Genomic DNA, 17,815 nt, shown 5'->3' with positions numbered 1-17,815 from the left:
CCCCTCAGTGTCTATCTCTCCTCAGGGGACCCCCTCAGTGTCTCTCTCTCCTCAGGGGGCCCCCTCAGTGTCTCTCTCTCCTCAAGGGACCCCCTCAGTGTCTATCTCTCCTCAGGGGACCCCCTCAGTGTCTCTCTCTCCTCAGGGGACCCCCTCAGTGTCTCTCTCTCCTCAGGGGACCCCCTCAGTGTCTCTCTTCTCAGGGGACCCCCTCAGTGTCTCTCTCCTCAGGGGACCCCCTCAGTGTCTCTCTTCTCAGGGGACCCCCTCAGTGTCTCTCTCTCTCTCCTCAGGGGACCCCCTCAGTGTCTCTCTCTCTCTCCTCAGAGGACCCCCTCAGTGTCTCTCTCTCTCCTCAGGGGACCCCCTCAGTGTATCTCTCTCCTCAAGGGACCCCCTCAGTGTCTCTCTCTCAAGGGACCCCCTCAGTGTCTATCTCTCCTCAGGGGACCCCCTCAGTGTCTCTCTCTCCTCAGGGGGCCCCCTCAGTGTCTCTCTCTCCTCAAGGGACCCCCTCAGTGTCTATCTCTCCTCAGGGGACCCCCTCAGTGTCTCTCTCTCCTCAGGGGACCCCCTCAGTGTCTCTCTCTCCTCAGGGGACCCCCTCAGTGTCTCTCTTCTCAGGGGACCCCCTCAGTGTCTCTCTCTCCTCAGGGGGCCCCCTCAGTGTCTCTCTCTCCTCAAGGGACCCCCTCAGTGTCTGTCTCTCCTCAGGGAACCCCTTCATTGTCTCTCTCTCCTCAAGGGACCCCCTCAGTGTCTCTCTCTCCTCAGGGAACCCCCCCTCAGTGTCTCTCTCTCCTCAGGGAACCCCCCTCAGTGTCTCTCTCTCTCTCCTCGGGGACCCCCCTCAGTGTCTCTCTCAATCTCAATTTCTCACTCACAGAGCGGCCCCGAGGCTCCTCCTCCCTGACACACATTTGTTGTCGTTGCTATGGCGGCCGCCCGCCCGACGTCATGACGTAACGCGGCGCACCCCTTCGCTCTCCCTCTCTCCAGGTGGAGGGGGGCGGGGAATACCTGCGCGCTCCGGAGGTCAGGTGCACGCGCGGGCTGGCGGGAGGAGCGGGCAGGGGGCGGGGCGGTGACGCAGGCGGCCCGGGCTCCGTGTCAGTGAGGAGAAGCGCAGAGAGGAGGAGAGCGGAGAGAGAGAGAACTGGAGAGCAACATGAACCGGGCTTACCGGGCCACCGGAACCAGCACCAGGTCCCTCAGTACTGTGGAGGTGAAGAGCAAGGTACGACTGGGGGAGGAATTATCAGGGGACACCTGAGGAGGAGGAGGGTACAGGGGGGGCACCGGAGGGGGTGAGGGGCACCTGCTGTAATGAAGGGAGTACAGGGACCTGAGGGAGGGGCAGTATGATGGGTGTGGGGGTCATCTGAGGGTATGGGGGGGGGGGCACTGCAGGAGGAGGAGAGTATAGGGGGCACCTGATGGGGGGAGGTGTGGAGGACACTTGAGGAGGGTATAGGGGGCAACTAATGGGGGGAGGAGGGCACCTGAGGAGGAGAATATAGGGGGCACCTGATGGGGGAGGGTATAGGGGGCACCTGATGGGGGAGGGTATAGGGGGCACCTGATGGGGGAGGGTATAGGGGGCACCTGATGGGGGAGGGTATAGGGGGCACCTGATGGGGGAGGGTATAGGGGGCACCTGATGGGGGAGGGTATAGGGGGCACCTGATGGGGGAGGAGAGTATAGGGGGCACCTGATGGGGGAGGAGAGTATAGGGGGCACCTGATGGGGGAGGAGAGTATAGGGGGCACCTGATGGGGGAGGAGAGTATAGGGGGCACCTGATGGGGGAGGGTATAGGGGGCACCTGATGGGGGAGGGTATAGGGGGCACCTGATGGGGGAGGAGAGTATAGGGGGCACCTGATGGGGGAGGAGAGTATAGGGGGCACCTGATGGGGGAGCAGAGTATGGAAGGCACCTGAGGAGGAGAATATACAGGGCACCTGATGGGGGGGGGTATGGGGGTCACCTGCTGTAATGGACTGATAGAAGGTGGGTGTACAGGGGGACCTGTGTGGAGGAGGAGGGCAGTATGAGGGTCACCTGAGGGGAGGGGTATGAGGGGGACACTTGGCTGATGTGTAGATGGGTACAGGATGCACCTGGGGGGAGGGTGTGAAGGTCAGGGGGAGGGGAGAATGGGGCACCTGACAGGGAGGTGGTTGAGGGGTATACAGGGGTCACCAGAGGGAGGAGGAGGAGGAGGATATGGGGGTTTTCAGGGGACATTTGTAGGGGAGGGTGAAAGGGGTATAGAGGGGTCACCAGGGGGGTATGAGTGATACAGGAACATCTAGGGGGAGGGTATGCGCCTTTCAGGGGACATTGGGCAAAAGGGACACTTGTGGGAGGAGGGTCTTAGGGATACAAGGGTCCCCTGATAGAGGGGGGGGGGTTTAAGGAGTACAGGAGGTACTGGGGGGGAAGGTATGAGGGCTGCATGGAGCCCCTGAGGAAGGCAAGTAAATGAGTAGTACAGGAGGGTATGGGGGGGACTCCTGACAGAGGGGGGAGGGTATGAGGGGTACAGGGGGTCCCTGAGGAAGGCAGGAAGGTATGAGGCATACAGGAGACACCTAAGGGAGGGAGGGTATGATGGGCACAGGGGGCCCATAAGAATCGGGTTAAGAGGCACCTGCGAGAATGGAGGAGGGTAATGGTAGTCTCACCAGAAAAGGGGCACCTGGGGGGCGGGGGGGGGGCACCTGACTGGCATAAGGCTCCTTCTAGAATTGAAGAATGTAATGGTAGGACCCACCAGAAAGGAGAGGAGGGGGGGGGGGGGGTTAGGAGGCTTTCCCAGGGTGCACCTGAGGGTCAGAAGGCCCCTGCTAGAATGGAGGAGGGTAATGCTGGAGGGTAGAATTCAGGGGGCTCTTAAATGAGTGGCATAAAGATACCACAGGGGACACTTGTTTAGATAATGGGGGGGGGGGGTTTAATAAGAAAAACGGTGCTAGGAGTACCTGAGAGAAATCCTAAGGTGAGGGGGGGGGCACCTGCTGAATTGCATTGGGGTAGTAGAGTCATATGCTGTTGGAGAGGCACCTGTGAGTAAGGAGGGTAAGCCTGGCACCTGTGGGTGTATGGGTACACGGGGGGGGGGTAAAGGGCACCTGGTGTAATAGAGGGTATAGATGGTAGATGAAGTGTAGCCACAGGCACCTGTTAGAGCCAGTAGTATAGGCGTGGCACCTGCTCAGTATAAGGGATATCTGAGAGGGAGATGAAGGGCACCTGGTGTAATGGAGGGGGCTACTGGTTATATCTGAAGGGTAGAAGTAGAATGTTACATTGGGCACCTGTTTGGTAAAGCAGGAAGGGTACAGAGCAAGTAATGGGGGGGGGGGGGTGTAGGGAGCACCTGGGGCGATGTGACATATTCTGTAAAGCTGTTGGGCAGAAGGGGCACTTGATTCATAGATGAGGATGGTGGGGGGCATATGTAAATGGGTAACTAAGGTGATGGAGGGTACTGGGGGCCCCAGGTGGTGATGGAGATGGCACATACTGGGGCACCTGCTCGGGGTTGAGGCCGGTGAGGCGGCTGAGCTCTCTATATGGTCCTATTCATCACATTGCACCAGTATGATTGGTATCTTGTTTGCTATTTACTAATGTATGTTATGGAAAGAGGAGGCATAGGGGGTGCCCGTCCCCAACACAACCCCTGTGGGCACTTCCTGACCCCCCCCCCTTGTAAACAGGACCATCCCATGATGTATTTGTACAGATATTCAGTCCAGTATTGGTGTTCGGTGTGTTTACATTGTTACATAATTTAGGTGTGTGTGTATTTCAGTCTAATTGTCAAAGCTAAATTTAGATTTGGGAACACGCTGCCAACCTGGGAGCCGAGGACATTGCCCTTCCCGCCTATTTATATAATAATTTGGGCTCCCTTCTCCGCTGATCGGGGGTACAGGAACATATTTCACAATCTTTGTGCTGAAAGGGTTAATTAGCTGGGTGACGGAGTTCCCATGTACTGTGCGTGTCATGTTCTTTGTACCACAGGCACTCGGCTTTAACCCCGTAGGTGCTCAGCGCTGTACCAAAGTGCAAAGGGCATCTACGATCAACTTTCTAAGCTAGTCTGTCTACAAGGGCGACCCGCAGGCTTGCCTGGCCTCTCCTTTGTGCAAACAGTCATGAGAATAATTTGCAGAATGCACTTGCGTTGGTGCCAAAAATGATCAGATGATTTAAGGTACAGGAAGCGCATATTGCAATCGATTTATGGTAGAAATATGTCAGATTTGACGCCAATACCTGGACACGGCTGTTTTTTAATGCAGGGACTGGAAACCTTTTTTATCCTGATCCAAAGAGGCATGATTTTGAAAGTGTTAACTTAGGGTTAGAGCTAAGAACTCTGCTTTAGGTTAAGTTTAAGGGGGTTGGGTGTGTAAGGTTACGCTGTAGGCAAATTTGTGTAGGGTTAGGTTGTAGGGGGTTGTGGGTAGGGTTAGGGTGTAGGGGGGTTGTGGGTAGGGTTAGGTTGTAGGGGGGTTGTGGGTAGGGTGCTGGGTGTAGGGGGGTTGTGGGTAGGGTGCTGGGTGTAGGGGGGTTGTGGGTAGGGTGGCAGATGTAGGGTGACGGTTGTAGGGGGGTTGTAGGTAGGGAGACGGTTGTAGGAGGTTGTGGGTAGGGTGGCAGTTGTAGGGGGTTGTGGGTAGGGTGGCAGTTGTAGGGGGTTGTGGGTAGGGTGGCAGTTGTAGGGGGGTTGTAGGTAGGGAGACGGTTGTAGGGGGTTGTGGGTAGGGGGTTGTGGGTAGGGTGACGTTGTGGGTAGGGGGTTGTGGGTAGGGTGACGTTGTGGGTAGGGGGTTGTGGGTAGGGTGACATTGTGGGTAGGGGGTTGTGGGTAGGGTGACGGTTGTGGGTAGGGTGGCAGTTGTAGGGGGTTGTGGGTAGGGTGGCAGTTGTAGGGGGTTGTGGATAGGGTGGCAGTTGTAGGGGGTTGTGGATAGGGTGGCAGTTGTAGGGGGGTTGTAGGTAGGGAGACGGTTGTAGGGGGTTGTGGGTAGGGGGTTGTGGGGTAGGGTGGCAGTTGTAGGGGGGTTGTAGGTAGGGAGATGGTTGTAGGGGGTTGTGGGTAGGGGGTTGTGGGTAGGGTGGCAGTTGTAGGGGGGTTGTAGGTAGGGAGACGGTTGTAGGGGGTTGTGGGTAGGGGGTTGTGGGTAGGGTGACGGCTGTAGGGTGGTTGTGGGTAGGGTGACGGTTGTGGGTAGGGTGGCAGTTGTAGGGGGTTGTGGGTAGGGTGAGGTTGTAGGGTGTTGTGCATGGTTACTCTTTATGGGGGTTGAATGTAGGGTTACGTTATAGGGTGTTATGTTTTAGGTGGTTTTGGTGTAGGGTTACAATATTAAGGGATTTTTGTTTAGGGCTAAGATTCAGGGGGCTATGTGTTAATATCTCTTAGTGGGTTATACGTAGGGTCAAGTTATAGGGGTTTCAAGTTCCGGGGGTTGGGGGTGTGGTTAGGATTCTTTTTTTAGGGGGTTGGGGGTGTGGTTAGGATTTAGGGGGTGGGGAGTTGGATGTATGGTTACATTTTAGGGTAAGATTTTACTGTCTGGGTTGTGGTAGCCCTGAGGGTTGGGTTAGAAGTCAGTGAGTGTGTAAATTGTTTTCCAGCTACGATGGTCCATTCTTCCAGATAGTCATATGACCTGAAAAATTCCACTGATTGTTTTTTCTGGTGACCCTTATTTCTCACATTGCTCACCTTCACTCCATTTTTTCCTATGTACAAACACTCTTCCTAACGACCTATGTAGACAGATGACAGTTTCCTGCGATTGCCGTGTATTTCAGAGACAAGCCTGCAGATTCCAGCTCCCTTCCATAGTGTGGATGACTGTTGTGGTGTTGCATTAGACCTGCAATGCTTTGCACTTTGCCTTGGGGCTCATGCATGTCAGCATTGGCCAAAACACAGAAAAGGCAATTTGCTTTAACATCCCTTTTGCTTCAGTTTGCTACACTGAGAAAGACATGTTGCCTTTTTGCACAAAGCTTTCTGATGGCTACAATGTATCGCAACACCCTGCCATGCAAAGAGTAGATCAGTAGTACTAAGTTGAGGGATATTCACGATCACTGTTGACTACTTAAATGCTTTAATCCATATCTAGCATGTATTTTTTTTTTTTTGGAAGGGATCTTGCGACAAGAAGGCTTCCCAGGTATAAATAAATAAACCAGCCTTTTGGTGGAAAAGAATTAGCTCTGGCCGTCTTGATAAGTGCCAGACAGATCTTCCCGGTGACCTCCCTGCTTGAACCGGTTCTAATCCATAGCAGCAGTGGCCGTGAGCTAAACGGCTTTGACACGGCTCCTTGGCAGGCTGGCACAATGTTCTGCTTCTGCAGGTGAGCTCTGGCAGCCTCCGCACCTGCTATAAAACCTGGGACTTGACTGCTGCAGATTTTTACTGCCACTATTTATAGGCCGGTCCTGGCAAAACACAGCGGTAAAATCAGTGTTTCCAGGTATATATATATATATATATATATATATATATAATGCATGCCTTAGTTTTTTTTTTTTTTGTGAGGACACTTGTCCCTGTACCGCAAAATGCCTGTGTAGGCACGTTCCTAGATAATATATGAGGGAAGTGAAATTGCTTTGTGTGGTTATCTAGTGCAGTGCATTAGATGTATGGAATTGCATATAACGGAGGAGGAAGGCTGAGCTTCCCTGAAGAGCTTACCGTTGTAAAAGCTTAAAATAAAACATTAGGATCATTGCATTTAAAAGGAAATGCGTGAGAAGCCTCTGATGGAGCCTGCTGTTTGCTGCCCGGTTGTGTCTAAGGTGGGTGAAGCCGAGTGGGTTCAACTTGCCAGCTCCCAAAACTTTTCCAGGAGTCAAAAAATGATGGATTTTGTCTTAAGCCCCATACACACTATTAGATTTTCTGCAGATTTTTGTCTTCAGATTTACCAAAGCCATATAATAGGAGGTCAAACCTTCAGAGTTTCTATTTGTATGCACTCAGGCAGGCCCTTGCACTACATGGTTTTGGTGAATCTGAAGACAAAAATCTGCAGAAAATCTAATAGTGTGTATGGGGTCCTAAAGTATAACTAAAGGCAAAACCTTTTTTGGATAAAGGGGAGAGGGGTCGGGTCAAGGAGATGCACCTCCCCCTTCTCTTTGTCCTGTTTACCATTATCATTGAAAGTAAAAGAAAATCCCAAATTTTGGGTTGTCCCCAGAAACGTAAGAGGGGAGATTTTCCAATAGGGGGTCCCCAAGAAATTCCCTTTATTTTTTAGGGATTTCCACTCACTTCCTGTTTGGCTATGAGACAGGAAGTTAAAGAGGAACTGCAGTCTGCTTGCATAATTTGTAATAAAAACATCTTTGCCGATCTGAAGCTTCCCTCCAACCACTTTGCATATTATTTTATATATACTGTGATTCTGTACTTGCCAAATATGCTTCAGTAATCTCCCTCCACTGAGTCTGGCTGCAACCATTTTAACTGTGGGCAGCTGAAGCTGCTGCCTGTTCACTTCCTGGATTTACACAGAAACAGAGGCATATCTCCTGCTCTGCAACTCTCATTGGCCCTCGTATGACTCATCCCCCCTCCCTTCCTGAAAAAGTGAGAGAGAGCGAGCTGTGCATGATGTCATAAGCCTAGGCTAATGACCAGACAAGAAACAGGAAGTGGGCTGTGTAAGGGATTAACTGGCAGAATAAAAATGTTTTCCTATCCAAAGTTTAAACAACAACAAGGGCAGAAGATTTAATAGATGGAAAAAATGACTGAAGGTCCGCTTTAAGGGGAATCTCTGCATATGGGACAAAGACGGCAAAAAAAAAAATCTGACAGGAGTTATAACCCACCCAGAATGGAAATTCCCCCCCCCCCCCCCCTACTTTTCCCTTTTTTTTTTTGGGAAGGGTTATGTATGTAAGGTTGTGGAATTAATGTAATGTAACTGTACAGTCTTCATCTACGGTTTATGGAATATAAAGCTGTATAATGAGGAATGGATATGTTGTATTTATAAAAGGAAAATAAAAATTTTGTTTACAAAAATAAATAAATAACCCACCCTTTCTCTATCCAAAACGAAAAAAAAGTTTTGCCCATAGTTCTACTAAAGAATCCCTTTTTTAAATGGAACTAGTGGAAGATATTTTTGTTAAATATTAACTCGTAATCGGAAACCTTAATAACATTAATGTCCTGGCTGAGCCAAGTCAAGATCAGGAAAAATGTAGTGCAGCTTTGCCTTCCGTCTTGTGCGGTTTATTTTTAAAGGATTTCTGTACTGAGAAAGATGGAGGCTGCCCATGTGTTATCTCCTGAAAATGCTTGTTGCCTGGTTGTCTTTGGCTTCAATACTTACCCCCCAAAATATGTATGTAAGTTGGAGAGCCTGTCGCCTTTTTAAATAACGCAAATGCCAGAAGCGGAGGACGCCCGTTGACTCCTGGGATTGAGGACGCTGATATCCCAGGAGTCAACGGGAGACCAGAGATGACGTACCTCACCACGGTGACGAGGGGCTAGAAGTGGCGTCATTTTTTTTTTTTCTAAAAGGAACTTGCACAAAAAAAAAAATGTATTACAAATTTTTTTCTGAAGCATAAAGACAGATATTAGTTATCAGTAGGACCATGGGTGTTTGATAGGGTGAAGCTCCGATTTAATGACACCCCAAACGCACGCAGGTCGCAAATGCAGTGCTTTGTGGGATTTGAGCCCATTCAAAATGAGTGGTCTCAGTCATAGGTGTGTCCAGCCTATTGCATTAGGGTGTGCACCCCAAAGTTCAAACACGCATGACTTTCTCTGCAATGTGTGAGCCAATCCAAAGAGCGGGAATTTCAAATTCCCGGAGCAGCTGAGGTGGGTGCTGGCAGCTTGGCAACCCCAGAGGTAACTATAGTGTGTGTGTGTGTGTGTGTGTGTGTGTGTGGGGGGGGGGGGGGGGGCGGCTTCTAACAGGCAGCCGAATCACAGCAGCAAAAAAGGAATTGAGAGAATGTTTATATTGAATGTTTATTTTTGACATGTCAAATTGTTGCCTATTGCCAGCAACGGCACTGTTCCAGTCGGTGCGACGCCAACTTTGCGGTGCTGCACTAATTCCCAAAGGTAGTTCCTGCACTACTTTTGGTGACTTTGGGGACAAATTCAATAGACTTTTTTTTTTTTAAATCGCCCCCCAATTTCATTTGAAATCGTGCGAAGTACCCTCCACCAGAGTTTAGTGTTGGAGTGCCATGGGAGCTGAAAGGTGAGTATTGTGCCTTGAGGGGTGCTGAGCTTTAAAGAAAACCTGTTCCTTTTTGCTCTGCCCAGGCAATGCACTGGTTTGCTTTCAAATGTAATCACGACTTGTTATCTCTAGAAGTATGTTGGTGAGCTTGCTGTGCTCGAGTCCCAAGGCCTGCAAACCTGCTAGAATGTTGGATGGTGTTCTTACTTCACCTTTTGTATTCATTTTATGTTCTGGAATATGCAGCTGAACAAGTGAGAACACACCAAGGTGGTTGAGGGATACAGAGCTAGGTCAGGTAGATCTTTCCAAGATAATCCCAAAAAAGGTAAACCATTTATAATGTAGGGAGTGAACATGCGGTTCTCTGAGCGCGTTATTCCTCCCTTGTATCTGCAGACGACGTCCTAGCGGGCTCCTCTCCCGCCTAGATCATGGAGTCCTTTAATCAGGAGCATGCAGAAGGACTTTTTTTTTCTACTTCGTTTATCTTTTGCTTTCTTTTTCTCCTTTTCTGACACCACTATGTTGATATCAGCATGTTTTGCCTTGTGGATTATTGGCACAGATGTCTCAGTTGTTGTAGAAAATGTATTCAGAGATTCTCAGAGACTCTTGTCTCGTGTGTTCATGCTGTTCATTTTTACTGCTCGTCTCTCGACAAGCTCTGGTTTGTTAGTGATTGTAAAGGCTTGTTTAAAAAAAAAAAAAAAAAAAAAATTTAAAATAACAAACCTGTTATACTTCCTCTGTGCAGTGGTTTTGCACAGAGCAGGCGGGATCCTCCTCTTTTCGGGTCCCTCTTTGCTGCTCCTGACCCCTCCCTCCTTTTGAATGCCCCTCAGCCAGCAGCTTGCTACATGGGGCACCCACGCCGAGTCAGAGCTCCGTGTATTCATTCAGACACGGAGCCCCGACCTGGCCCCCGCCCCTCTCCCCTGATTGACTGACTGCCGTGGCATCCAATGGCGGCGCCTGCTCTGTCTCAGCCAATCAGAGGAGTATCCTGGATGGCTGAGGGGATCGTGGACATCGTTGGAGAGAGAAGGGGCTCAGGTAGGTAATTAAGGGGGGCTGGGGAGGCTGCTATACACAAAATGTTTTTTATCTTAATGCATAAAGATAAAAAAAAAACGTCTGCCTTTACAACTCCTTTAAACCATATAATAAAACACATATTCAACCTTAAGACCCTGAAGTCAGTTTATGTGGTCTCCACAGTACACAGAATATGGACATGCAATTATTCTAGTAAATATAAAAGCTAAATACCTTTTCTCATCAGTAGTATATAGTAGTCTTGTGACTTCTTCTATCAGTGTCTGGTTAAAGTGATACTAAAGTCTCTTTAAACAGAAAAAAAAAAAAAAATTCATACTTGCCTGCTCTGTGTGATGGTTTTGCACAGAGCAGCCTCGATCCTCTTCTTCTCGTCGGTGCTCCTGGCTCCTCCCTCCTGCCGAGTGCCCCCCCACAGCAAGCAGCTTGCTATGGGGGCACCTAAGCCGAGCAGTTTCTCTGTGTGTCCATTCAGACACGGAGCCGCTGCTCGGCCCCACCCCCCCTCTCTCTCTCTCCTCATTGGCTCACTGATTTTGATTGACAACAGCCGAAGCCAATGACGCCCCACTGCTGTCTTAGACAATGAGGATAAAGAAAGAAACAAGCCGCTCACAGGATAACCACTATTCAGCCATAAGGAACGTCCTTCCTCAGCCTCACAGGTGCTGGCTCTGCACGATGAGTTGAAAGCAAAATGAAGAGGTCTGGATGGCCGCACATCCGTGAAAAAAAGCACCTTTATTGTAGTAAAAAACCAAGGTCACATAGAAGGTGGATATGCAGAACAACTGATAGCTAACGCGTTTCACATCAACAGATGCTTACTCATAGCTAAGGAAAGGTTTTTACAACAGAGACATATATAGAAAGATGGGTGATTAAAAGCATATGTAACACCTGACAAAAAACACTGAACCAAGCAATAGAACCCACACCCCCATGCTCATTAGTCGTGTTAACCTCCTAGTGTCCAGAAAACAGCAAATAGAAAAATAAAGAAATAAATATAGAAAAAATTGAATTAAAAAACATTGCTCAAATATATAATGGAAATCTGGACAATCGCAAAACATGGGCACAATGCTTAAGATAAGTATCAAGTAAGTATCACATAAAGATGCAAGCGTCATGTGATAATTAACACATCAAAGGCATAAATATAATGTCATTGTATACATTGTGTGGAACGACACTTAATATCGCATGTGCTGAAAGGAATCCGAGCCTCATTCATGTACCAGGGTACCCCCTACAAGAGTATTAAGATTATTAAAATAATATCAATATAATTACGAAATTGCAAGAGCGAGTAAACAAAAATGTGTTACCATGTCAATTAATTTCTTTTAATGCTCTAGTGCAGCAAGGGGGCAACTTGCAAACTATTCAAGCGAAGGGGTGCGCTGGTGTATGAATGAAGACCAGAACCTCGAACATGTGACTATAATGTACCAAAATTATGGAACAAATATATATGCCTATTAGCCTTAAAAGAACAAAATGCCAATAGTAATATATAATAAAAAAAAAAAAGAATTTTTAGCAAAAATATATAAGACACGGTGGTATAACAGCCGACTGAGCCACAATAATGTCAACCTTAAATGGCCTTTATTTAAATAAAATTAAGTTGAAAGACCAGAACATATACTATTTGGGACCAGTGTCATTTTCCAACTCAGGGAACAAAAGCGAAAAACAAGAAACAAAGAACGGGATTTCAGCACACATAGTAGAGAACTCTAAAAAATCAAGACTGATACTCTGCGTACCACAGCACACGGTTGCAGTGATGAAGTGTAAGAAGTCTCACTCCATGTGCTGCAACACTCGGCTTACTAACAATGTTGTATAGTGAAAAAACACGTGACAGCACTGGTTGAACATGTATATAACAGCACTGGTTGAACATATATGGACCAAAAAGGGGAGAAACATACACACCATCCAGGATAAAATGTATCTCCCAATAGTGTTGTCATAATATTATAAAGAAGATCAGCAACATTAAATTAAAAAAAAAGGAATTAGGAAAAAATATATATATGTGTGTTACTTGGGACGTGTGTTGAAACCTCCTGCCCAAAACTAGAGATATGTCTTATTTCATGGGCTGAACGACACTGAGAAAGAAAAAGGTGGTCTCGCTTCGAGTGCTGCAGCACTAACACACTGACAAGATTTAATTTATCCCCATAACGAGTTGTGACTCTCTCTCTCTCTCTACATGTAACACATTAGGTAGTCGGAAAATCCCAAACCCATAGTGGTATTCTAATTGGTAAGGACCATTATAATTTTCAACAATATTGGTGTAACAAGGGAGATGAAGAGGGAAAGGGGACACACCGTTTTGGCAGTATATAAACTGCAATGGCAATGTCGTAGAGAAACACAGCGCGACCGTGAAATAGGCACAAAAGGTTTAGAGTGTAAACTATGTTTTACGATGCTTAGTTATGAATGGACGGAGGCAGTAATCACTGACTCTGTGCATTCGGAAAAGGAAGGAGCCGGTAAATGACAGATTTACCGGCTCCTTCCTCCGCTCTCCATCCTGAAAGATCGAGGACAAAGGGACCGGAGCATGGCACGGAGGGGAAGCGGAGGAGCACGGAGGACACAGGTGGACTGAAAGAGAATACAGGGACAGTCTGAGATGATCGTGGGGCAGTTACAAACATCAATCTCCCTGTATATATTTCAATAAAGCAGCTAAAAGCTGCGGGATGGAGAGGAGGAGAAGCGGCTGTCGGCTGCTGTATTTAAATCTATACAAGGAGATCGGTGCTTGTTTCTCCCACCACCGCCACACCGATCATCCCCTGACTGCCCAGGTATCGGATCAAGCATTGGAGCATTCCCTCGAGTACAAGTACTCGGGCAAATGCTCAGTATCGGTACCGACACTAGTATCGGTGCAACCCTAAATAACGACATCTCCAAACGGCTCACACTATGCAATGCGATTTACCAGGCAAAAAGGCTTCACATATCCGTGTTCTGTGGTCCTTCACTGACCATTATTATCCATGTCCATGTCAGGGACTTGCTTTACTCCTAACCCTTCCTGCGGAGGTGGTGATTTGGTGCAGCCGGGGGCCACTCCAAAGCTGCAGGTAGCAATAACTGTCGGGTGCCTGAGTTGTAACTCGGCTCCTAAGGCTGCTTTTTAATTACCATACAATGTGGTGCTCCTGGTTTTGTTTGAACACAATATGGTCTTCGCTGTAATTGGCATGAATAGAACTACATAGCCCGAGCATTCATGAAATAGTCGATAGTCTTTCATCTGCAGTACAGCGAGGCAGCACTCTGGCTGTCATCCAACATTGACTTACATTTACAGTGACTATTGGAATCACTTAAGTCTCTCCCTAATATACAGCCCTGGAGCCTGACCAGTTACTTAAAGAAAAAAATGAGAGCCAGGGCAATTATTGGGTGCCGACTCATCTAATAACAGATTGTGAAAAAAAAAAATGCATCTATATAGACAGCCTGTACAGCTCTGTCTTGGGACATGGCTTTCTTCACAGCTTATCAGAGATAAGTAAAGGGGGGATTCTAAAGTGGTTGTAGAACCAAAACACTTTTATCTAATACATTCCCTGCATTAAAGGATAAGTTCACCTTTGCAAACATGTTGCATGTTCCACCCATTTTTAGGGTGGAACATGTAACCTGTTCCCAATGCTGCAGCTGCTGCCTGATTTTCCCCCTCCCTGTGTGTACTGTGACAGCAGTAGGGGGAGAAGTTCCCCGTACTAGCTGTCATTTTTTGAAACTAGCACCCCGTTGCAATCCATACTTGCACATTATATTTCCTTGCAGAGTAATACTTTTTTTTTTTTTTTTTAAAGAAGCTTTTTTCACCGCTTTAATTATTCTGCCTGTTTGTGTCTGTGTCAGATCTAATTACCATTTAGCTCTCACCTGCACCAGCACTAGACTGAGAGACCCAGGGAGCGTAGGATATGTTGTTTCTACACAGGAAGTGTCAGTTCTTAGGAGACCATTTTTTGGAGGTTTTTTCTTTTCATTTTTTTTTTTTTTCATGGTTTACTACTACTTTAACTGCAGCAGAGACGAAACAGGACAGTGCTTTGTAAGAGCTGTTTAAATCTCAGAACAGGGTATACAAATCCTTTCACAGTTTAAAGTGGTTGTAGAGCCTTAAAGTGTTACTAAACCCAGTAATATGAAAATAGTTCCTCTGTCCCCCCCCCCCCACAATGCCCACAGCTTATAAATCTTCTTCTTACATTAAAATGCTGCCACTATATACCCTTTTTGCTTATCTATATACCATGGTCACATGATAAACTGAACACTTTGTCCAGTGCTGAGTTTTCAGGGAGGAGATTTCCACCACAGCCTGTATACACGCCCACATGTGTGATGTCAATATCATGTGACCTGAACAGTTCAACTGAAACAGGAAATAGAGACTAAACTGAGCATGTGCAGGAGGGCTACCCTCACTGTATTATATGGCTTGCCAAGATAGTGCAGGAGGGAAGGATCTGTCCATATAGTGTCAAAGAAGCTTTTTTACAGAATATTAACCCCTTAAGTTGCACAGTGAGTATAACAAGCATGCTATTCTGCATATACAGATAGATTTTATTGTTGTGGGTTTAGTAACACTAAGGTTTTTCGACCTTAAAGGGGTTGTAAACCCTCGTGTTTTTTCGCCTTAATGCATCCTATGCATTAAGGTAAAAAAACTTCTGGCAGTGACCGCCACCCCAGCCCCCCCTGTTTCTACTTACCTGAGCCCTCGAACTTGACCCACGGGGATGTGCGGTCTCTCTGCCCGGGGTTCTCGGCTCTTGATTGGATAGATTGATAGCCGTGCAGCCATTGGCTCCTGCTGCTGTCAATCAAATCCAATGACCCGGGGGCGGGGCCGAGTCCTGCATTCGGCCTCTATGGACTCCGAATGCTGGACTCGGGAGCATGCCCACAAGGTAACCCCCCGGGAGAGAGCTTCTCCTAGGGGGTTATCTGATGTGGGGAGGAGCCGCCAGCGCTGCCGAGGAACCCCAGAAGACGAGGTTCAGGGCCACTCTGCAAAATGAGCTGCACAGTGGAGGTAAGTATGATATGTTAGTTTTATCAATTTTTTAAAACAAAGCTTTACAATCACTTTAATGCATTATGGTGATAAACCTTCTGTGCTGTAGCTCCCCCAGATACCCTCTTTCACCTACCTAAGCCCGATCCAGCGATGTGCACGAGTGCAGTGGCTCAAGCCGCTGTCGCTCTCCTCATTGGACAGATTGATGGTAGCGGAAGCCATTGGCTCCCCCTGTGTCAATCAAAAGCTTTGACGCGGGGGGGGGGGGGGGGGGGGGGGCGAATCCCGCTGTCTGCGTCAATGGACGCAGCAGCGGTATTCAGGAGCGAGCCCGCATGGGTGCCCTCATGGAAAGTGACTTTCTGTGGGGACACCCAATGAAGATGAGGGGCCTGGAGTGCTGCCGGGGGACCCCAGAAGAAGGGGATTGGGGTTTGCTCTGTGCCAAACCATTGCACAGATCAGATAGTTATAGACATTTTGGTTCTTTTTATTTAAAAAAAAAAAAAGTGAAGGTTTAGTATTGCTTTAAATTGGCTCCTTTTATATGTGTGTTTTTATCTCTGTATTTAGCGGGTTGTCTGGAGTTCAGCTGTTACTTCTGGATATGAGATGCGTGTTGTGCCTGTGCTTGAACTGGCTGCGTTCCCGAAGGTTTAACATCTCATTTTGGTTGCTGTGTTGCGTTTTCGGTAGCTGTAAAAGTTTCTGCACCTTAATAAGCCGCTTTGCGCTCCGGCTGTAAGCGTTATATAATGCAGGAATGTGCTACCCGTGCCCTCTTTCTTTGGTAATGATGCAGAGCATACCAAGGACCTTTATTGAAGCACAAGCACCCTCTTCAGACTGGCAGACTTTTCTTCTTTGTGTAAGTCGGCTTCTCAAGGAGAGAGACAGGTTTGTGTAAATCTTTATGGTATTGAAACATTCTGAGAAACTTAATTTGATTTTCAATGGTCTGTGAACAATACAAGAGAACTTGGTCATTAGTTCTTCATACCAAACTAGGGTAGCACTGAGCAATCTGGAAGTCTAAGGCTGGCCATACATTAAAGAGGAACTGCAGTCTATAATTTGTAATAAAAACATCTTTGCCATTCTGAAGCTTCCCTCCAACCACTTTGCATATTATTTTATATATACTGTGATTCTGTACTTGCCAAATATGCTGCAGAAATCTTCCTCCACTGAGTCTGGCTGCATCCATTTTAACCGTGGGCAGCTGAAGCTGCTGCCTGTTCACTTCCTGGATTTAAACAGACACACAGAGGCACACCTCCAGCTCTGCAGCTCTTTTTGGCCCTCTAATGACTCATCCCCCCTCCCTTCCTGGCAAACTCTCACGGGAGAGAGAGCTGTGCATGATTTCATACGCCTAGGCTAATGACCAGACAAGAAACAGGAAGATAGTAAAAAAAAAAGTTTTACTATCTGACCTGGACATTTTATAGATGGGCAACTCCTATCCTCATATTGATTAGTGGTTCCAAATTAATACATACAGCAGTAGGGAACAGACACAAAAGATACACTCCGCATCTTTCCAAATAACTGTTCTGCTTTTTTATGACGCAACTGAAGGTTTATACACATGATTACGTAGGTATCACATTAATATTACAATTGTACGTTTATGGTAACAAGGGGCGTAACATAGGCAGGCTAATTCTAATCAGGACTGGTAAAAATGCAAACCTGTACTGAAAAACATTATTAGTGCTGTGTGCACAGTGAGGGCAGTGTGCAATACATACAAAATAGAATACAATTATATACAGAACTTTACAAATTTCCTTTTACATTAACCAAAGTTAAAACAACAAGAGCGGAAGATTTAATAGATGGAAAGAGGAAAAAAACGACTGAAATTCCACTTTAAGCAATTTTCTTTCCTTCAACCACGGATTGAGGGGGTTAACTGTGTGCCTAACAAGTGTAACGTGTGCATTTTTTACCGTATATACTCAAGTATAAGCCGACCCGAATATAAGCCGAGGCACCTAATTTTACCACAAAAAACTGGGATTACTTATTGACTCGAGTATAAGCCTAGGGTGGGAAATGCGCAGCTACTGTAAGTGGAAAAGAGGGTCAACAATGCCCATTTGCAGCGTCACTGTGCCCGTTTGCATGCCTTACTGTGCCCATTTGCAGCCATAGGGCCCCCGAACTTCAAACTCTGTAGTTAAGGGTTCCTAGATGCCCCCTAGCTGCAGCCAAAATTTGGGGTCTCTGGACCTAAAGGGTCTCGAAATGACATTGCTGCAGATGGACACAGTTGGCAGTATCTCGGGGCCACTTGGTGCTAGGAACCGCAAATTTGGTGTGCAAACCCAGTGGAACTAGCACTATAACATATCCATATCCAACAGCTGGGGTTCCTAGCACCAAGTGGCCCC

The 17,815-nt window shown here is 47.4% G+C and overlaps 1 protein-coding gene across 1 annotated transcript in view; it reads left to right on the top strand.

The window, feature by feature from the left end:
- Positions 1-1,045: 1,045 nt before the first annotated feature.
- PARD6B (par-6 family cell polarity regulator beta) overlaps positions 1,046-17,815 on the top strand; it is a 67,872-nt gene continuing 51,102 nt past the window's right edge. The window contains exon 1 of the mRNA XM_073607260.1: positions 1,046-1,237. Coding sequence (XP_073463361.1) covers positions 1,169-1,237 — 69 coding nt within the window. The 5' untranslated portion in view covers positions 1,046-1,168. The remainder of the gene's footprint in view (positions 1,238-17,815) is intronic.

This window comes from Aquarana catesbeiana, linkage group LG12 (genome assembly GCF_042186555.1).
Source record: "Aquarana catesbeiana isolate 2022-GZ linkage group LG12, ASM4218655v1, whole genome shotgun sequence".
In the NCBI taxonomy this organism is placed as follows: domain Eukaryota; kingdom Metazoa; phylum Chordata; class Amphibia; order Anura; family Ranidae; genus Aquarana; species Aquarana catesbeiana.
Note: the sequence above shows the minus strand (reverse complement) of the source record. Positions and strands in the feature narration are given on the sequence as shown.